We start from the raw sequence: 23198 nt of genomic DNA, 5'->3' as shown, positions 1-23198 counted from the left end.
AGAGAGATATCGGACGAATACGAATACTGCTGAGTCGGCACAAACTGCTTGTGGGGGAGAAAAAATGTAACAGAATGTTTGAGGCAGTACCGAAACGGAGTCTTGCGGCATACTCGTAACACACCAATGAACGCACACGATATGCGACAGCTCTACTTGTGACGCCACGATGTATTCTCGGTCCCTCGCTTCGCAGACCGCACCGCGCACCCGCCTTCTTACTTGCACACGCGACAGTGGATAGCGAGCCCCTGCGGGGTAGGCAGCCGCGCAGCGCACGCTAGCGCGCTTCGGCCGCGGCGCCTTGCGCTTCGGGTCAGACGTCGAGCACGTGGTTGAGGTAGGCGATGTAGCAGATGGCCAGCTTCAGGATCTCGATCTTGGAGAGCTTCTTGTCCGGAGGCAGCGTGGGCAGCAGCCGCCGCAGCTCGCAGAAGGCCACGTTGAACGCCTCGACGCGGATGCGCTCGCGCGTCGCGTGGGCGGTGCGGTACTTCTGCGTCGCCCGCCGGCGCCGCCTCCGCTCCTCGCGGCTCAGCGTCGACGACGAGGACGACGACGCCGCCCCCGAGGACGCCACGCCGCCCCCGCCGCCGCCCCCGCAGCTTCCCGTCGTCGAGGACGGGGTCGACGCTGCCGCGGCTGCTGATGCGTGGTGCAAGCCACTCGCTGTAAACATTCAGCGTTCCATAAAGAGCAACTGCTTCAATTGACACAGTTTTTAAAAGACCTTACTCCAAATTTTGAGAAAATGAGTTAAGAACGGAACCAGTTTCTATACACATACACTACTGGCCTTTAAAAGTGCTACACCAAGAAGAAATGCAGATGATAAACGAGTATTCATTGAACAAATATATTATACTAGAACTGGCATGTGATTACATTTTCACGCAATTTGGATGCATAGATCCTGAGAAATCAGCACCCAGAACAATCACCTCTGGCCGTAATAACGGCATTGATACGCCTGGGCATTGAGTCAAACAGAGCTTGGATGGCGTTACAGGTACAGCTGCCCATGCAGCTTCAACACGAGACCACAGTTCGTCAAGAGTAGTTTTTGTGTTGGCAGAAGAGCCAACAACGTGTTACGAGTGGAGGCCGAAGAGCACGCGTTTTAGCTCGCGGAGGCTGGCGTGAGAAGGGAAGAACTATACTAACCTGAGGTCTGGAACATGACAAGGAATGAGAAGCAGAAAGCGGACGTAATTAGTTTCATACTTAACTTTAACCCATTACTGATGAACGTCGCTCTTGACGGTACATGATTCAGAATATTATCTGTTCAGAATACATTCTTGAAGTAATTAGAGTAACTGAATATGGCGCCTTGCTAGGTCGTAGCAAATGACGTAGCTGAAGGCTATACTAAACTGTCGTCTCTGCAAATGACAGCATATGTAGACAGTGAACCATCGCTAGCAAAGTCGGCTGTACAACTGAAGCGAGTGCTAGGGAGTCTCTCTAGACTAGACCTTCAGTGTGGCGGCGCTCGGTCTGCAATCACTGACAGTGGCGACACGCGGGTCCGACGTATACTAACGGACCGCGGCCGATTTAAAGGCTACCACCTAGCAAGTGTGGTGTCTGGCGGTGCCACCACAGTAGTGACTGGCGTATTGTGACGAGCCAGTTGCTCGGCCACCATTGACCAGACGTTTTCAATTGGTGAGAGATCTAGAGAATGTGGTGGCCAGGGCAGTAGTCGAACATTTTCTGTTTCCAGAAAGGCCTGTACAGGACCTGCAACATGGGATCGTGCATTATCCTGTTGAAATGTAGGGTTTCGCAGGGATCGGATGAAGGGTAGAGCCACGGGCCATAAAGCATCTGAAATGTAACGTCCACTGTTCAAAGTGCCGTCAATGCGAACAAGAGGTGACCGAGACGTGTAACCAATGGCACTCTATACCATCACGCCAGTATGGCTATGGTGAATACACGTTTCCAATGTGCGTTCACCGCGATGTCGCCAAACACGGATGCGACCATCATGATGCTGTAAACAGAACCTGGATTCATCCGAAAAAATGACGTTTTGCCATCGTGCACCCAGGTTCGTGGTTGAGTACACCATGGCAAGCGCTCCTCTCTGTGATGCAGCGTCAAGGGTAACCGCAGCCACGGTCTCCGAGCTGATCGTTCATGCTGCTGCAAATTTCGTCGAACTGTTCGTGCAGATGGTTGTTGTCTTGCAAACGTCCCCATCTGTTGACTCAGGGATCGAGACGTGACTGCACGATCCGTTACAGCCACGCGGATGCCTGTCATCTTGACTGCTAGTGATACGAGGCCGTTGGGATACAACACGGCGTTCCGTATTACCCTCCTGAACCCACCGATTCCATATTCTGCTAATAGTCATTGGATCTCGACCAACGCGAGCAGCAATGTCGCGATACGATAAACTGCAATCGCGATACGCTACAATCCGACCTTTATCAAAGTCGGAAACGTGATGGTACGCATTCCTCCTCCTTACACGAGGCATCACAACAACGTTTCACCAGGCCACGCCGGTCAACTGCTGTTTGTGTATGAGAAATCGGTAGGAAACTTTCCTCATGTCAGCACGTTGTAGGTGTCGCCACCGGCACCAACCTTGTGTGAATGCTCTGAAAAGTTAATCATTTGCATATCACAGCATCTTCTCCCTGTCGGTTAAATTTCGCTTCTGTCACACGTCATCTTTGTGGTGTAGCAATTTTAATGGCCAGTAGTGTAAATACGTCTTTCTGCTTTAAATGCACTGTAAATGTGATTTTATGACTTCATTACTGCGACGTCATTTTTGAAAGAGCTTCACTCCTGGAGTAATGCCCTTTCAGTGGTGATCGTATTCGCATGGCAGTTATCGAATACCTAATACACTATGTGTTATGCTTCGGTTTTCATAGTTTAACTGTTGTTATATCTGAAAGTCAGGGTCGAACCATGTTCCTCTATCCAAGTTAGTCAGGCGTTGTGGCTTCTGAATACATAGGAGAATTACAGAAGCATACATGCAATTGTTTATTTCAGGAAGTGTTTGTTTTCAATTTTAAAAAGCCTTACACCGCATCAAAGGCTATTAATAGGAACAAAACGCAGGACAGTCCACGTTTGATTACATTCCTCATGGATATGATTATTTGATGAAATGACCTGTGCATTATGGTCAACGAAACCACTGTGTGTGTACTTTGGTTAGAGTAACAGTACAGTGGAAATGTATGAATTAAAAAAAAAAAAAATAAATTGATCATGTGCATGAATAACGTCCTGAAGAAAAAGAACTTATTCCAAGATTTTGCCCTTAATTTTTTTCAACGAGATTGCAAAACTTAGCTACTACAGTAATAGTAAAGCATGCATTTCATTCTGCCCTCTAAACATTAGAGAGCCCATCCTGTTACGTTTGATATACTCATCTGCAGCATGTCCCATTGTTCCTGAAAACGTAAAATTTTGGAGTAAGATCCTTTTAAAAATTACTGTATTAGTTGTAACTAGTTTTTATTGGTTCAGAAAGACTACCGGTTTCGGGCAATTATAAGCTCATCTTCGGTTGTTTTAATAATAATGGGGATTGACTGTCCAACTACGAATATTAGTTTGATACGGTCGGGCTAGTCAGAATGGAAACCCGAGCGTCGCACCAAATAACCGAAGGAAAGTGAACGGTCAAAATAAGGAAAATGGTCAGAATTATTGAGAGGACATCACGGAATAACGTAAAATGACTTACACCGTGAGGGGTGTAGCCGCTGCACAGTGTGAATATTAGGCTGCTGGCAGGTGACCGCCACATGTGAAGGTAAGATACAGAATGACGCGGCGGTAGAAGGCAGCCGCAAAATAAAATAAAACAAAATAAAAAGATCTAACGACCGTCACACAACAAGGGAAATGGAGCGATCTAGTGGAGAATGGCGTAAGAGATGAGTGACCAGTCGGAACATTAACTTGTGGCGAAAATATAGTAAGTGAATAGAAGGCGGTTAAATGTAAAATAAGACGAGAATTATGTACTTGGGATTAAATACTGAGAGTCCTCAATCATCTGTAAAAATGATTCACTGAAGAGCCAAAGAAACGGGTACTCCCACCTAATATCGTATAGGGCTCCCGCGAGCGCGCAGAAGTGCCGCAACACGATGTGGCATGGACTCAGCTAATGTTTGAAGTAGTGCAGGAGGGAAATGACACCATAAATCCTGGAGGGCTGTCCATAAATCTGTAAGAGTACGAGGTGGTGGAGATCTTTTCTGAACAGCACGTTGAAAGGTAACCTAGATGTGCTAAATAACGTCAGGGGAGTTTAATGGCCAGCGGAAGTGTTTAAACTCAGAAGAGTGTTCCTGTAGCCACTCTGTAGCAATTCTGAAAGTGTGTTGTGTCGCATTGTCCTGCTGCAATGACCAAGTCCGTCGGAATGCACAATGGACATGATCAGAGAGGACGCTTACGTAAGTGTCACCTGTCAGAGTCGTATCTAGACGTATCAGCGGTCCCATATTACTCCAACAGTACACGCCTCACACCATTACAGAGCCCCCACCGGCTTGAACAGTCCCCTGCTCACATGCAGGGTCCATGGATTCACGAGGTTGTTTCCATACTGGTACACGTCCATCCGCTCGATACAATATGAAACGAGACTCGTCCGAACAGGCAACATGTTTCCAGTCACCAACAGTCTAATTTCGATGTTAACGGGCCCAGGTGAGGCATAAAGCTTTGTGTCATGCAGTCATCAAGGGTACACGAGTGGGCCTTCGGCTCCGAAAGCCCACATCGATGATGTTTCGTTGACCGGTTCGCACACTGATACTTGTTGATGACCCAGCACTGAAATCCTTAGGCACTTTGCGGAGGGATTGTACTTCTGTCAAGTTGGACGATTCTCTTCAGTCGTCGTTAGTCCCTTTCTTACAGGATCTTTTTCCGGCCGCAGCAATGTCGGACATTTGATGTCTTGCCGGATTCCTGATATTCACGGTGCACTCGTGAAATGGCCATACAGGAAAAGCCGAACTTCATCGCTACCTCGAAGATTCTGTGTCCCATCGCTCGTGCGCCGACTACAACACCACGTACAAACTCGCTTAAATCTTGATAACCTGCCATTGTAGCAGCAGTAACCGATCTAACAACTGCACCAGACACTTTTCTTCTGTAGACGTTGCCGATTGCAGCGCCGTATTCTGCCTGTTCACATATCTCTGTATTTGAATACACATGCCTATACCAGTTTCTTTGGCGCTTCAGTATGTAAGAGATAAAATTAAAAAAACTTAAAAAATAAAAAAGCCATAAACGAGCCAGTAGTGGCAATCTGGATAAAAATAAGATAAACACAACGACATTAAGTATCCACAAAAGAAGAATAGTATAAAATAGGCGACTAGAACTAAAAATGGTTCAACCTAAATTGTTAGAATATAAAATAAGGTAAAAATTATGTTCTTGGGGATAGACGGTGAGAGTTCTCAACCATCTGTTATTTCCCTAAGACTTTTGTCTCAAAGGAATTATATTTTTCTTTTTAGATCTTTAATTTGTCACCTGAATGATACGATTTTCCCTTTGTGGTTACCTAATGTTGTTATGTTTATTTTTTATCAAACGTGCCACTGCTGGCTCGTTTTGGGGTTTTCATATTTTGAAAAGTTTTTAAACTTTGTCTTTTAAATCAGTTTTAACACAAAGTTGGCCACTCTCACCATTTTTTCTGAAGTACGTAATTTTCAGCTTATTTTATATTGTGACGATGTTCATTTAACCATATTTTATCAAATTATTCTGTATTCACCATTTTTTAACGTTCGGCCTAGTCAGCCTCCTCTTGCTCTATTAGCCACTGGACGGTCGCTAGGTTTTCGTGCCTGTCTGCCTTCCCCGACCACGTCATTCCAAATCTCAGCTTCACATGTGGTCGTTACCGGCCAAGCGCCCCAAAGAGTGAGCTATTGTACGTCGTTCGGTGGCTTTCTCTTAGTAATTCTCGTCCTTGTTATTCCATTGGCTGTTCAGGCCTTCATTATGTTATTCTGTCACTATCTGGTGTGACACTCGTGTTATCATTCTGAGTGATCCGACCGTACCTACCTCATATTCATAGATGTACAGTGAATGCCCACTATTGTTAAAACAACGAGTCTTTAAGTCTTATGCAGTCTCATCATTTTCCGTTTCGCAGTCTTATACATCTGAACACGGGCTTCTAATTGCCCGAAACAGATCGTGTTTTTGAATGAATAAAAACCGTTTACAGCTGAAGCGGTTGTTAATCTGATTCTGCTATGAAGCTCAGTTACGGATGTCCTTCCTACGAAATATTATGAAGATATTTGCGTTTAAAAAAATGGTCTGCGATATTACTCCAGTAAAAGGGATTCCACTGTGCAGGGTTTCACAGCTAGTGCGTCTTTGATAATTTCTGTTTTATGGGAGTTAGGCTGTGCGCCAAGGCATGTTTCTGAGCCATTAAACGTTTTGTAGTCCGACGTCACATATCCTAACACTCTACAGTAACAAACCTTACCAAAAGTGATGCATTTTTGTAATGGTGATGAGGTTCCATAGTCCGAGGAGCTTAGGGGACGATCCATTTGAGTATCGCTACTAAAAGGATTCAGTTAAATATCGGTTCGATGATAAATCACACAAATCTTAAGGGTGTTAATTTAACTAAATACACTGAAGTGCTAAAGAAACTCATATAAGCATGCGTATTCAAATACGGAGAAACAGGCAGAATATGGCGCTGCTGTGGGAAACGCCCATAGAAGACAACAAGGGTCTGGCGCAGTTGTTAAATCTGTTACTTTTGCTACAATGGCAGGTTATCAAAATTTAAGTCAGTATGAACGTGATATCATAGTCTGCAGACGAGCGATGGAACACAGCATATCCGAGGTAGCGATGAAGTGGGGATTTTCCTGTACGACTATTTCACGAATGTACCGTGAATATCAGGAATCCGGTAAAACATTAAATCTCCGACATCACTGCGGCCGGAAAAAGATCCTGCAAGAACGGGACCAACGATGACTGAAGAGAATCGTTCAAACTGACAGAAGTGCAACCCTTCAGCAAAATTGCTGCAGATTTCAATGCTGGGCCGTCAACAAGTGTCAGCGTGCGAAACATTCAACGAAACGTCATCGATATGGGCTTTCGGATCCGAAGGCCCATTCGTGTACCCTTGATGACTGCACGACACAAAGCTTTACGCCTCGCCTGGGCCCGTCAACACCTACATTGGATTGTTGATGACTGGAAACATGTTGCCTGTTCGAACGAGTCTCGTTTCAAATTGTATCGAGCGGATCTACGTGCACGGGTATGGAGACAAACTCGTGAACCCATCGACCGTGCATGTCAGCAGCGGACTGTTCAGGCTGGTGGAGGCTCTGTAATGGTGCGGGTGAGTGCAAATGGTTCTGAGCACTATGGGACTTAACATCTGTGGTCATCAGTCCCCTAGAACTCAGAACTTCTTAAACCTAACTAAACTAAGGACATCACACACATCCATGCCCGCGGCAGGAATTGAAGCTACGACCGTAGCGGTCACGCGGTTCCGGACTGAAGCGCCTAGAACCGCACGGCCACACCGGCCGGCCGGGTGAGTGCAGTTGGAGTGATATGGGACCCCTGATACGTCTAGATACGACTCTGATAGGTCACACATACGTAAGCATCGTGTCTTATCACCTCCATCCACTCATGTCCATTGTGCACTCCGGCGGACTTGGGCAATTCCAGCAAGACAATGTGACTCACCACACGTTTGGAATTGCTACAGAGTGGCTCCAGGATCACTCTTCTGAGTTTAAACACTTCCACTGGGCAAAAACTCCCCAGACATTACCGAGCATATCTGGGATACCTTCCTACGTGTTGTTCAGAGATGATCTCGACTCCCTCGAACTCTTACGGATTTATGGACAACCCTGCAGGATTCTTGGTTTCATTTCCCTCCAGCACTACTTCAGACATTGGTCGAGTCCACCCCACGTCATGTTGCGGCACTTCTGCGAATTCGCGGGGGCCTCTACACGATATTAGGCAGGTGTACCAGTTTCTTTGGCTCTTCAGTCTACAAGGATTAACAGTTTTGAACAACGTAAACTGGAGCAACCACGCTGATAATGTTGTGAGGAGGACGGACCAAAGACTGCGTTCTATTAGCAGAACACTTAGTATAAATCTAGTGAAGGGACTGACTAGACTGTGCTTGTCGGTCCTCTTCGAGAGCACTGCTGTGCGATGTGGGATCTTTTGCAGACAGGATTGACGAAGGACATCTAAAAAGTTCAAATGAGGTCAGCTCATTTCATATTATAGCTAACAAGGGGAGGCCGCCAATTGTGAAATTCAGATTCAATTCATACTGCGCATAATAAAAGCTCATGGCCAGAGGTGTAATGTGGAAAAGTACCAAGATGCACTTCTCAGCCGTTGTCGAGAAAATCGACAGGTAAAATGAACCGTTGCTGTGAAATACTCTCTACGATTAATAATTTTCTACAGCGTCGTGGCGCAGCGGTAAGCGCTCGGGTTCGTAATCCGAAGGTCGCCGGATCGAATCCCGCGCCATGCAACATTTTTTATTTGTATTTTGTAATTCAAATGTGTGTACACACACACACACACACACACACACACACACACACACACACACACACACACACACACACACATATATATATATATATATATATATATATATATATATAATTCCCGGCAATCAGTTGCAACAATTATGCATATAATAAGTTGTTGAAAGTCGTTTGTCGTGGAAAAACTGGCGACTTCGAACATCATTATGTTTTCCGCAAACAAAGTTGTATTTCACAAATGTTATTAATTGTCTTCATAATGTTAACCACGTATAGTTAACGGAAGACGTAGAAACGATATTCCGAAACGAATACGTATAGCGTAAGTCAAACGTTCGAATTAGAATAGAAACCCCACGAACACAAATTTTCTGTGGCAGGCATGAAATATAAACTCCGTTACTCGCTCGTTACACTTGAAGGACAGATGTTGAATGGGCCGAAACGAGCCGCCGCATAACAGCGTAGTTGCCTGCTAACTTCGAAAGAAGGTAGATGCGGTCCCTAGCGCAACTTATAACATCGTCGAAAATCAGTATATATATATATATATATATATATATATATATATATATATATATAAACTATTAATGAATTGCTTATGCATGTTGGTGAAGGCGGATCGCTCTCCAATTGTACCGCCTCCATTTTTCCGTTTGTTTAACAGGTCTCACGTCCGCATTGATTTTCGACGATGTTATAAGTTGCGCTAGGGACCGCATCTACCTTCTTTCGAAGTTGGCAGGCAACTACGCTGTTATGCGGCGGCTCGTTTCGGCCCATTCAACATCTGTCCTTCAAGTGTAACGAGCGAGTAACGGAGTTTATATTTCATACCCGCCACAGCAAATTTGTGTTCGTGGGGTTTCTATTCTAATTCGAACGTCCGCTATACGTATTCGTTTCGGAATATCGTTTCTACGTCTTCCGTTAACTATACGTGGTTAACATTATGAAGACAATATATGTATTTGAATTACAATAAACTAATAATAAAAAATGTTGTATGGCGTGAGATTCGATCCGGCGACCTTCGGATTACGAACCCGAGCGCTTACCGCTGCGCCACGACGCTGTAGAAAATTATTAATCCTAGAGTATTTCATGGTAACGGTTTCTTTTAACTGTCGATTTTCTCGACAACGGCTGAGAAGTGCATCTTGGTACTTTGCCACATTACACCTCTGGCCATGAGCTTTTATTATGCGCAGTATGAATCGAATCTGAATTTCACAATTGACGGCCTCCCCTTGTAAGAAGGGAAAGAGTATCACTGCTATGATACACAAGCTGGGTTGGCAACAATTGAAACAAAGGCGTTTTTCCAAGCAATGAGATTGTTTCGTGAAATTTCCATCACCAATTTTCGGCTTATAATGTCATAATATTTTGTTGCCGCCCATTACATAGGGATGAATGACCATTGTAATAAAATAAGAGAAATCAGAGCTCGAACGGAAAGATTCAACCGTTCGTTATTTCCCCACTCTGTTTGAGACTGGAACGGTAAAGCGATAATGTCTGCATCTATCTTCATTTAGCGGTGATACCAGCTTCAGTTAATAGCGAAAAATGTTGGCATTGTTTCTTATTCTCCTTAAAAATTACATAAGCCATATTAGACGCACCCATTAAATGAGCTTCATCAATCAAAATTTAGCCTATAACAATTAATGTGAGAATCTAATGCAAGAATCATCGCAATAAATTCTGCTTTTATCACTACTAAATTACATCAAATACAGTACTGGCCATTAAAATTGCTACACCACGAAGATGACGTGCTACAGACGCGAAATTTAACCGACAGGAAGAAGATGCTGTGATATGAAAATGATCAGCTTTTCAGTGCATTCGCACAAGGATGGCGCCGGTGGCGACATCTACAAGGTGCTGACGTGAGGAAAGTTTCCAACCGATTTCTCATACACAAACAGCAGTTGACCGGCGTTGCCTGGTGAAACGTTGTTGTGATGTCTCGTGTAAGGAGGAGAAATGCGTACCATCACGTTTCGGATTGTAGCCTATCACGATTGCAGTTTATCGTATCGCGACATTGCTGCTCGCGTTGGTCGAGATCCAATGACTGTTAACAGAATATGCAATCGGTGGGTACAGGAGGGTAATACGGAACGCCGTGCTGGGTCCCAACGGCCTCGTATCACTAGCAGTCGAGATGACAGGCATTTTATCCGCACGGCCGTAGCGGATCGTGCAGCCACGTCTCGATCCCTGAGTCAACAGATGCGGGATGCTTACAAGACAACAACCATCTGCACGAACAGTTCGACGAAGTTTGCAGCAGCGTGGACTATCAGCTCGGAGACCGTGGCTGCGGTTACCCTAGACGCTGCATCACAGACAGGAGCGTCTATGATGGAGTACTCAACGACGAAGCTGGGTGCACAAATGGCAAAACGTCATTTTTTCGGATGAATCCAGGTTCTGTTTACAGCATCACGATGGTCGCATCCGTGTTTGGCGACATCACGGTGAACGCACATTGGAAGCGTGTATTCGCCATCGCCATACTGGCGTATCACTCGGCGTGATGGTATGGGGTGCCATTGGTTACACGTCTCGGTCACCTCTTGTTCGCACTGACAGCACTTTGAACAGTGGACGTTATATTTCAGATGTGTTACGACCCGTGGCTCTACCCTTCATCCGATCCCTGCGAAACCCTACATTTCAGCAGGATAATGCACGACCGCATGTAGCAGGTCCTGTACTGGCCTTTCTGGATACAGAAAATAATCAACTTCTGCCCTGGCCAGCACATTATCCAAATCTCTCACCAATTGTAAACGTCTGGTTAATGGCGGCCGAGCAACTGGCTCGTCACAATACTCCAGTCACTACTCTTGACGAACTGTGGTATCGTGTTGAAGCTGCATGGGCAGCTGTACCTGTACACGCCATCCAAGCTCTGTTTGACCCAATGCCCAGGCGTATCAAGGCTGTTATTACGGCCAGAGGTGGTTGTCCTGGGTACCGATTTCTCAGGATCTATGCACCCAAATTGCGTGAGAATGTAATGACATGCCAGTTATAGTATAATATATTTGTCCAACGAGTACCCGTTTTTCATCGGAATTTCTTCTTGGTTTAGCAATTTTAATGGCCAGTAGTGTAGATCAAATCGGATTTGTAAAAGCGCCCCAAGAACGACTCTTCTCTACCGGTAAGTAATCCTACCATGTAATGAGTACCTGGAGGGTTCAAATCGGTCTACAACATCACCGCTCACGCTAGTCCAGACGCAGTAAACACAGTCGAGGTGAAAGCATGGCATCCTGAGTTTTGAGCCAATGGGCGCCGATGTCACCACTGCCTACTCTCTCCCTCCCTAGTCTGGACTGATGTCTAGGTGCAGCGCTTCGCCTTACCTGCGTTGACACGCGCGCAGTGCCTGGTGAGGGCGCCGCTGGAACTGGAGGAGCTGGAGACGGCTCCAGGACTGGGACCGGGATCGGCGGCGGCCGCCACGACGCACGCGGCGCCCAGCTGCGGCGTCGAGATCTGCATCTGCGGTGGCAGGCCCCTGAGCAAAACAAGTGGGTCTGTTGATAAAATATAAACATCTTTCATAAATTGTGATTTGACAATAGACAATAGAAATATACACGTCTTACAGTTGAAGTTAAAATTATGTACCAAACACAAGTTCGTCCATCGGCAAAGATCCCTAGCTTCCTATCTCCTTCGAGTAGCTGTGGTTAAATTGCAATTTTGGTTTCTCTAGCACGTAACTTGAGCAGTATTACAGCTCACATATTGTTCACCAAGTTTCTACCCGGCTCGCTGGAAGGAAATCTTGATGATCATCGTGATGATGACGCTAAATGCGGCCGCATAAGAACGCATCTTACAGCATGATGTACTGCGCACTATAGAGCAACAGCTGGAGATGATTGTGTGAGCCGGACAATGCACTCTGTCAAAAAGCAACATCTGTGAAGGAATGGTTTGTGGACAGCAAAACTCCTGAAATGGGCTGGCTTACCCATAGTCTCAACCTGAACACAATGGAACACCTGCGGGCTGAGTTAGAAAGACGACTTTCCTCTGGATCCTGGCGTCCAGATGACTACTTTGTCTGGTTTACGCTCTTGAGGAAGAATAGGCTGTCATTCCCCACAGACATTCAGACAGCTCAGTGGAAGTGTCTCCAGCAAAGCCGTCACAAAGGGAGAGATGTACACGTCCAATATTAATACGAGGGTGAATCAAATGAAAACTGTACATTTGTAATAACAAATCGAAATTTCGCGCCGTTATCCTGTAAGTTGGTAAGCGTGCTACAAACAGCGTGCAGAATGGCCTGTAGGTGGCAGCACAGTGCAGATGCACACATACCGTCGCCGTATCAGTATAAAGAAGGCCGCCCCACTTGCGACTTGCACCAGGGAAGAACAGCGTTCTGTTATTCGGTTTTTGCGTAGTGAAGGTGTGAAACCTATTGAAATTCATCGACGAATGAAGGTTCACTACGGTGATGCATGTTAGTCACAGCAGCAAGTCTACGAATAGAATAGGAAGTTCGCAAATGGTGTTAGATTAGATTAGATTAGATTAGATGAATACTAGTTCCATGGATCATGAATACGATATTTCGTAATGATGTGGAACGAGTCAAATTTTCCAATACATGACATAATTAAGTTAATTTAACAACATAATTAAGTTAATATAACAACTTTTTTATTTTTTGTTTTTTTTTTAATTTTTTAAATTTTTTGTTTGGTTTTTTCTTTTTTTTTCTTAATTTATATCTAAAAATTCCTCTATGGTGTAGAAGGAGTTGTCACTCAGAAATTCTTTTAATTTCTTCTTAAATACTTGTTGGTTATCTGTCAGACTTTTGATACTATTTGGTAAGTGACCAAAGACTTTAGTGGCAGTATAATTCACCCCTTTCTGTGCCAAAGTTAGATTTAATCTTGAATAGTGAAGATCATCCTTTCTCCTAGTATTGTAGTTATGCACGCTGCTATTACTTTTGAATTGGGTTGGGTTGTTAATAACAAATTTCATAAGAGAGTATATATACTGAGAAGCTACTGTGAATATCCCTAGATCCTTAAATAAATGTCTGCAGGATGATCTTGTGTGGACTCCAGCTATTATTCTGATTACACGCTTTAGTGCAATAAATACTTTATTCCTCAGTGATGAATTACCCCAAAATATGATGCCATATGCAAGCAATGAGTGAAAATAGGCGTAGTAAACCAATTTACTATGATGTTTATCACCAAAATTTGCAATGACCCTTACTGCATAATAGCTGAACTCAAACGTTTCAACAGATCATCAATGTGTTTCTTGCAATTTAATCTCTCATCAATGGACACACCTAAAAATTTTGTATATTCTACCTTAGCTATATGCTTCTGATTAAGGTTTATATTTATTAATGGCGTCATACCATTTACTGTTCGGAACTGTATGTACTGTGTCTTATCAAAATTCAGTGAGAGTCTGTTTACAAGGAACCACTTAGTAATTTTCTGAAAGACATTATTGACTATTTAATCAGTTAATTCAAGTTTATCAGGTGTGATTACTATACTTGTATCATCAGCAAAGAGAACTAACTTTGCCTCTTCATGAATATAGAATGACAAGTCATTAATATATATTAAGAACAACAAAGGACCCAAGACCGACCCTTGTGGAACCCCATTCTTGATAGTTCCCCAGTTTGAGGAATGTGCTGATCTTTGCATATTATGAGAACTGCTTATTTCAACTTTCTGCACTCTTCCAGTTAGGTATGAATTAAACCATTTGTGCACTGTCCCACTCATGCCACAATAGTGTGACTTCAAATCAGACACAACGAGTCGTGACACCACAGAACATTGCAGCAGTTGAAGCCATAGTGAAGGAAAACCACCGAGTGACACTGAATGACATTGCAGCATGTTTGGATTAGCCGAGCAGTCTAAGGCGCTGCAGTCATGGACTGTGCGGCTGGTCCCGGCGGAGATTCGAGTCCTCCCTCGGGCATGGGTGTGTGTGTTGTCCTTAGGATAATTTAGGTTAAGTAGTGTGTAAGCTTAGGTTAAGTCCCATAATATTTCACACACATTTGAACATTTTTTGCAACATGTTTACAGATTAATTATGGGTCAGCACACCACATTGTGCATGATGTACTCCAGTTTCACAAAGCGTCTGCAAGATGGGTGCCACGGCAGCTGACTCTTGAAATGAGAGAACGATATGTTGATACTTGTGAAGAACTTCTTCGGCGCTTTGAACGAGAAGGTGATGGCTTCCTTGCAAGAATAGTTACTGGGGACGAAACCTGGGTTCACTTCCACCAACCGGAAACGAAGAGAGCGAGCAAGTTTCGAACAGAACCGTCAGCACGGATGGTTATGCTGACTCGTATTTTGAACCAAAAAGGCGTCATTTTGGATCATTACATGCCTAGAGGGACTACTGTCACCAGTGCAAAATACACAGATCTGCTAAAAAATCATCTGCAGCCTGCAATCAAATCAAAGCGACATGGATTGCTGTCAGCAGGTGTCCTTTTGCAACATGACAATGCGAGGCCCCACACTGCCCGTACAACAAATGGTTCAAATGGCTCTGAGCACTATGGGACTTAACATCTGAGGTCATCAGTCCCCTAGAACTTAGAACTACTTAAAGCTAACTAACCTAAGGACATCACACACATTCATGCCCGAGGCAGAATTCGAACCTGCCACTGTAGCGGTCGCGCGGTTCCAGACTGAAGCGCCTAGAACCGCTCGGCGACACCGGCCGGCCCGTACAACAGATGCAACAATCACAGACCTGGCCGGCCACTGTGTCTTCCTCATCCACCATACTCACCAGACCTTGCCCCAGGTGATTTCCATATGTTTGGGCCACTCAGAGACGCAATGGGAGGAAAGAAGTTCCGTTCTGATGAAGAGGTACGCCACGCGGTGCATGAGTGGTTGCGCGGACTACCAAAAGAATTTTTTTCTGAAGGAATTTATGCAGTTTTTAAGCGCTGGAGGACTTGCATTGAGCGTGGGGGACTTGTATTGAGCGTGGGGGAAGTTATGTTGAAAAGTGATACAGCTTTGTACCACTTCTGCACAATAAATAATATTTTAAAAAATACATAAAGTTTTCATTTATCTCACCCTCGTACTTTTTCTTGAGTTATATCGATGTATCGATATCAAAATGCCAATACCAGGTGCTGATATTTTTATTTTATATTATATTTTTTCAGAACTTTTGATAAATATTTGATGTTATTCTTTTGAAACTACAGTAGAAAACAATTTTACGTTCACTGTGTGAAGGAGTCTTACTAGTTCCTGAGCTTTCATTACGTCCAGTATTTCTCTTTGACTGTGTGAAGCAAGTATTGGTGGCACAAAAGGAGAAGTTCGATTATACTGGGGACTGACGGAGTGAATGGAATAACAAGATTTCCGAAGTGAAGAAATAGTACACCAGTTACGTTAAAAAAAACTATTTTTAACCCAACTAGTTCGCTATTGCTTGACATCGGCATTCTTCAAAAACAGTTGCTGAAAATGTTGAACAAGAATCTAAATGACAATGTTTGTCCTTGCGGTGGGCGGAGACGTGTGAGGGGGAAATGGTGACGTAATCGGCGCTCGGCGCTACCAACAGAAACTGCAACGTTTAAATTAACCACGCAGCTTTGATACAACAACTGCTATGTCGCTGGCGTTGGCAGAAATGAAAGAAACAGGGAAGTCGATGTGAAGTGTTCGGAACAAATTGGACATGTGACGAAACCGAACGAAGGACCCATCGGACACCTTTTATTGTGCTGCTTACATGCAGTTATCATAGTTAGCAAAGTGTTATCGCCAAGCGTGAACGTGCATCGTTTCCCTATCAATTCTTGCTGTAAAGGAGATAAGCAGGCTGCTAGCTTGTTGATGTACAGAATACCTGATAATGAATCAATACTTAAATATAGAGCTTTACAACAGGAAGTATATTTACTGTGTGCACCCGATGTTGTTACAGGACGGTACATCAATATTATTACTGTCGATATATCGACACACCTTTTCGATATATCGGGAGGCGAATTTGGTATTGTTCAAATAACTTACGGGTTTGCTGCCGGGTGACGTCTTCGACCACCGCCGATATTTCGACAGGAGCACACCCTGCGATTCTCAAGGCACAACTGCAAGGAGGAAGCAATGTGCAAGAGAATTTAATACCTCGGTTCATAGAGGAGAAACAAGGAAGATACCACACACAGGACAAGTAACCGTAGAGCCAACACACAACCAAAGATAACCAACATCAGACATATCGATAGTGACTATTAATCAACAGGTGAGGTAGCACTAATTCTGTCTCTCTGTTTTTTGATGAGAGACAGAGCCGGATTCCAAGCAGCACTAAACAAAACCCACCATCTCTGTTTATAAGGTTGCTTGATAGTTCGACCTTCTGTGATCCCACGGAGAAAACGTTTGACGACGCAGCTTTGTCTGTGCTGGGGAAAGGTTTGAATTTCGCACCGACGCCTAAGAGTTTGCCAGTCGTTGATTTTATTAGTTCTATTGAACAGGCTGTTTATAAACTACCTTCCGAGGCTGCAGAAGAGGTTAGAAGGAAAGCCTGCCGTGTGTTGACTGGGGCCCGTCCACCCAAGTGTAACATTACAGCAGCTGAGGCGGCTGCTTTACGTTCATTGAGAATGGATCCTGACATTGTTATTTTACCTGCGGACAAGGGAAATGCCAAGGTTCTGTTGAACAAGCACGATTACTGCTTTCTGATTTGGCGTATCGCAAAATCGGTGCTGACCCTACTAAGAGTGTTGAGAGAAAGTCTAATAACTTCCTGAAGAAAAGTTATTTGTCACAGGAGACTATCAAGAGTCTTAATTCTTACTGTGCTGTACCACCTAGATTATATGGCTTCCCCAAGGTCCATAAAGAGGCTGTCCAGTTGAGGCCTATTGTTTCTAATATTGGTGCTCCGACATATGGTGTAGCTAAACATCTTGCTAGTTTGTTGAGCCCACTAGTAGGTAGGTGTGAACACCACATTAAGAACTCTGCAGATTTCTTACGTCGATTGCAGGGATTGAGTTTGAATGACTCTGATATTTTAGTCAGTTTTGATGTGGTTTCTCTTTTCACCCTGATATTATAGTCAGTTTTGATGTGGTTTCTCTTTTCAATCGCTTTCCTATCTGATTCGTTCCAGCTAATTGAGGTTAAGTTTGGTGCCGAGCTAACAAAAGCTGCGGTCTGGAAGTGCGCGACCGCTACGGTCGCAGGTTCGAATCCTGCCTCGGGCATGGACGTATGTGATGTCCTTAGGTTAGTTAGGTTTAAGTAGTTCTAAGTTCTAGGGGACTGATGACCTCAGATGTTAAGTCCCATAGTGCTCAGAGCCATTTTTTTCGAGCTAAGAAAATTTGTTTCTACATGTGCTGACTTCCACTTACTTTTTATTCAATGGTCGGTACTAGAACACTCTGATGGAGTTGCAATGGGAAGCCCGTTGTCACCTATTATGGACAATTTGTTTATGGAGAACTTTGAGGAACGTGCATTGGAGTCAGCGACCTCAAAACCTGCGTGTTTTTTCAGATATGTAGACGATACTCTTGTTGTTTGGCCTCATGGCAATGAGAATTTAAACCGGTTTTTGGGACACCTGAATTCAATCCACCCGAATATTCAGTTCACTATGGAGGTGGAAAAGAATGGATGCCTTCCCTTCCTTGATGTGTTGGTCAGAAGGAAGACTGATGGGACGTTGGGACATTATGTTTATAGGAAACATACTCACACTGACTTGTATCTGCGAGCTGATAGTTGTCACCATCCAGCTCAGCGTGAAGGAGTACTTCGCACCTTGGTTCACAGGGCCCATGTTATCTCAGTCCCTGAAAGTCTGGCAGCTGAGCTACCACATCTCCAAGTCACCTTTCGTCAGAATAGCTACAGTGAGAGGCAGATCAAACGTGCGTTGCGCTATCAGCCTTCTGTGCAACGGCTGAGTGACGATAGCAACGAAGTGGCGCCTAAGTCTACGGCCTTCTTGCCTTACGCAGGAAGCATTTCCAACAGGATTGGCCGTATTTTGCGGAAATATGATGTGAAACGTGTTTTTCGACCACCTTCTAAGATTAAGGCCCTGTTGGCGTCCGTAAAAGATGATCTTGGTTTGCGTAAATCAAACTATCAAGCAACCTTATAAACAGAGATGGTGGATTTTGTTTAAATGCTGCTTGGAATCCGGCTCTGTCTCTCATCAAAAAACAGAGGGATAGAATCAGTGCTACGTCACCTGTTGATTAATAGTCACTATCGACATTTCTGATGTTGGTTATCTTTGGTTGTGTGTTGACTCTGCGGTTACTTGTTTCCCCTCTATGAACCGAGGTATTAAATTCCCTTGCACATTGCTTCCTCCTTGTAGTTGTGCCTTGAGAATGGTATGGTGTGCTCCTGTCGAAATATCGGCGGTGGTCGACGATGTCACCCGGCTGCAAACCCGTAAGTTATTTGAACATTCAATTGGCCGGGAAATATCAACACCGCTGATACACACACATATCACCTTCATGTACCCTCTTGTGGATCACCACTATCTAATCCAAAGTGCCCAGACACGCGTATTTAATGTGGAATTGACTACCAGATAACAACTGAGACAGATATGCCAGTCTAAGATGAGGTGGGGAGCACTGTGTTGCCAACAGAGAAATAGTAACAGCTGAATGTGTTCCTCAAGAGGGCTCAGTGACATCACTTGAGTAAGAAATCCGTGAAAGACATTTCGGTCCTTCTAAAGCTGCACAAGTGTGGCTGTTGGTGGTGTGGCTGTGAAGCGGCTGCGCGAAGGGACAGCGACAGCTAATGCGAGACCTGACAGACTTCCATGTGCTGATGGACAGCGACCGCAGAGCACTGCGGACGGTTGTTGTAAAAAATGACACGAAATCTGCTGAAAGAAACGCTCGTGTGCTCCACAGTGTTGTCGGCAGCCCAGCTAGTACAATGGCTGTACGTAGGGGGTTGAGAACAATGGGGTACATTGGTCGAGCGGATCGTCGTAAACTGCACGTTTATGTACAGGGTTATTACAAATGATTGAAGCGATTTCACAGCTCTACAATAACTTTATTATTTAAGATATTTTTACAATGATTTGCACACACATACAAAAACTCAAAAAGTTTTTTTAGGCATTCACAAATGTTCGATATGTGCCCCTTTAATGATTCGGCAGACATAAAGCCGATAATCAAGTTCCTCCCACACTCGGCGCAGCATGTCCCCATCAAAGAGTTCGAAAGCATCGTTGATGCGAGCTCGCAGTTCCGGCACGTTTCTTGGTAGAGGAGGTTTAAACACTGAATCTTTCACATAACCCCACAGAAAGAAATAGCATGGGGTTAAGTCGGGAGAGCGTGGAGGCCATGACATGAATTGCAGATCATGATCTCCACCACGACTGATCCATCGGTTTTCCAATCTCCTGTTGAAGAAATGCCCAACATCATGATGGAAGTGCGGTGGAGCACCATCCTGTTGAAAGATGAAGTCGGCGCTGTCGGTCTCCAGTTGTGGCACGAGCCAATTTTCCAGCATGTCCAGATACACGTGTCCTGTAACGTTTTTTTCGCAGAAGAAAAAGGGGCCGTAAACTTTAAACCGTGAGATTGCACAAAACACGTTAACTTTTGGTGAATTGCGAATTTGCTGCACGAATGCGTGAGGATTCTCTACCGCCCAGATTCGCACATTGTGTCTGTTCACTTCACCATTAAGAAAAAATGTTGCTTCATCACTGAAAACAAGTTTCGCACTGAACGCATCCTCTTCCATGAGCTGTTGCAACCGCGCCGAAAATTCAAAGCGTTTGACTTTGTCATCGGGTGTCAGGGCTTGTAGCAACTGTAAACGGTAAGGCTTCTGCTTTAGCCTTTTCCGTAAGATTTTCCAAACCGTCGGCTGTGGTACGTTTAGCTCCCTGCTTGCTTTATTCGTCGACTTCCGCGGGCTACGCGTGAAACTTGGCCGCACGCGTTCAACCGTTTCTTCGCTCACTGCAGGCCGACCCGTCGATTTCCCCTTACAGAGGCATCCAGAAGCTTTAAACTGCGCATACCATCGCCGAATGGAGTTAGCAGTTGGTGGATCTTTGTTGAACTTCGTCCTAAAGTGTCGTTGCACTGTTATGACTGACTGATGTGAGTGCATTTCAAGCACGACATACGCTTTCTCGGCTCCTGTCGCCATTTTGTCTCACTGCGCTCTCGAGCGCTCAGGCGGTAGAAACCTGAAGTGCGGCTTCAGCCGAACAAAACTTTATGAGTTTTTCTACGTATCTGTAGTGTGTCGTGACCATATGTCAATGAATGGAGCTACAGTGAATTTATGAAATCGCTTCAATCATTTGTAATAGCCCTGTAATGAGTGGTAAGCGATGCCTGAACTGGTGTGAAGAACGACACCAAAGGACAATGGACGACTCTAGACGAGAGATTTAGAGTGGCGGAAATCTGACTGTACGGTTTGGGTTTGGTGAATGTCTGCTATCATGTGTAATACCAACCGTGGAGCACGGAGGATGCAGTGTTGCAGTATGGGTCTGTTCCTCGTGGACTGAGAAGGTGAGGCTTGGCGCCTTATATCGCTCCTGTCTAGAGCCTGCGTATCGGGAGTATGACTCTTGCATGCACAGTGGCAGATGGCCTGAAACGGGTTCAGTCGAGTACGTAGTTCTAATTTTCATCTGCTAGAGGACATAGCGGACAGGACTAACAGAAAGCCGGCCGGGGTGGCCGAGCGGTTCTAGGCGCTACAGTCTGGAACCGCGCAAACGCTACGGTCGCAGGTTCGAATCCTGCATCGGTTATGGATGTGTGTGATGTCCTTAGGTTAATTAGATTTAAGTAGTTCTACGTTCTAGGGGACTGATGACCTCAGAAGTTAAGTCCCATAGTGCTCAGAGCCATTTGAACCATTTGAACTAACAGAAAGAACTACACTCCTGGAAATTGAAATAAGAACACCGTGAATTCATTGTCCCAGGAAGGGGAAACTTTATTGACACATTCCTGGGGTCAGATACATCACATGATCACACTGACAGAACCACAGGCACATAGACACAGGCAACAGAGCATGCACAATGTCGGCACTAGTACAGTGTATATCCACCTTTCGCAGCAATGCAGGCTGCTATTCTCCCATGGAGACGATCGTAGAGATGCTGGATGTAATCCTGTGGAACGGCTTGCCATGCCATTTCCACCTGGCGCCTCAGTTGGACCAGCGTTCGTGCTGGACGTGCAGACCGCGTGAGACGACACTTCATCCAGTCCCAAACATGCTCAATGGGGGACAGATCCGGAGATCTTGCTGGCCAGGGTAGTTGACTTACACCTTCTAGAGCACGTTGGGTGGCACGGGATACATGCGGACGTGCATTGTCCTGTTGGAACAGCAAGTTCCCTTGCCGGTCTAGGAATGGTAGAACGATGGGTTCGATGACGGTTTGGATGTACCGTGCACTATTCAGTGTCCCCTCGACGATCACCAATAGTGTACGGCCAGTGTAGGAGATCGCTCCCCACACCATGATGCCGGGTGTTGGCCCTGTGTGCCTCGGTCGTATGCAGTCCTGATTGTGGCGCTCACCTGCACGGCGCCAAACACGCATACGACCATCATTGGCACCAAGGCAGAAGCGACTCTCATCGCTGAAGACGACACGTCTCCATTCGTCCCTCCATTCACGCCTGTCGCGACACCACTGGAGGCGGGCTGCACGATGTTGGGGCGTGAGCGGAAGACGGCCTAACGGTGTGCGGGACCGTAGCCCAGCTTCATGGAGACGGTTGCGAATGGTCCTCGCCGATACCCCAGGAGCAACAGTGTCCCTAATTTGCTGGGAAGTGGCGGTGCGGTCCCCTACGGCACTGCGTAGGATCCTACGGTCCTGGCGTGCATCCGTGCGTCGCTGCGGTCCGGTCCCAGGTCGACGGGCACGTGCACCTTCCGCCGACCACTGGCGACAACATCGATGTACTGTGGAGACCTCACGCCCCACGTGTTGAGCAATTCGGCGGTACGTCCACCCGGCCTCCCGCATGCCCACTAAACGCCCTTGCTCAAAGTCCGTCAACTGCACATACGGTTCACGTCCACGCTGTCGCGGCATGCTACCAGTGTTAAAGACTGCGATGGAGCTCCGTATGCCACGGCAAACTGGCTGACACTGACGGCGGCGGTGCACAAATGCTGCGCAGCTAGCGCCATTCGACTGCCAACACCGCGGTTCCTGGTGTGTCCACTGTGGCCGTGCGTGTGATCATTGCTTGTACAGCCCTCTCGCAGTGTCCGGAGCAAGTATGGTGGGTCTGACACACCGGTGTCAATGTGTTCTTTTTTCCATTTCCAGGAGTGTATATTGTGGTTAAGAATTTTGACCACCACAGTCCAGTAGTACAAATGAAGAGAATGTTTTTGTAAATTTTTCTGTTATTTCTTGAAGGTTTTTATTGTTTATTTATGTTTCGTATATGCTTTTACTAGTGTGAATGAC

The 23198-nt window shown here is 45.4% G+C and overlaps 1 protein-coding gene across 1 annotated transcript in view; it reads right to left on the bottom strand.

The window, feature by feature from the left end:
- Positions 1-316: 316 nt before the first annotated feature.
- The window catches only part of LOC126424711 (T-cell acute lymphocytic leukemia protein 1), an 80408-nt gene continuing 57526 nt past the window's right edge, over positions 317-23198 (bottom strand). The window contains exons 2-4 of the mRNA XM_050087434.1: positions 12002-12156; positions 624-703; positions 317-541 (exon numbers count right to left, since the gene is read on the bottom strand). Coding sequence (XP_049943391.1) covers positions 317-541; positions 624-703; positions 12002-12156 — 460 coding nt within the window. The remainder of the gene's footprint in view (positions 542-623; positions 704-12001; positions 12157-23198) is intronic.

This window comes from Schistocerca serialis, chromosome 10 (genome assembly GCF_023864345.2).
Source record: "Schistocerca serialis cubense isolate TAMUIC-IGC-003099 chromosome 10, iqSchSeri2.2, whole genome shotgun sequence".
Classification (NCBI taxonomy): Eukaryota; Metazoa; Arthropoda; class Insecta; order Orthoptera; family Acrididae; genus Schistocerca; species Schistocerca serialis.
Note: the sequence above shows the minus strand (reverse complement) of the source record. Positions and strands in the feature narration are given on the sequence as shown.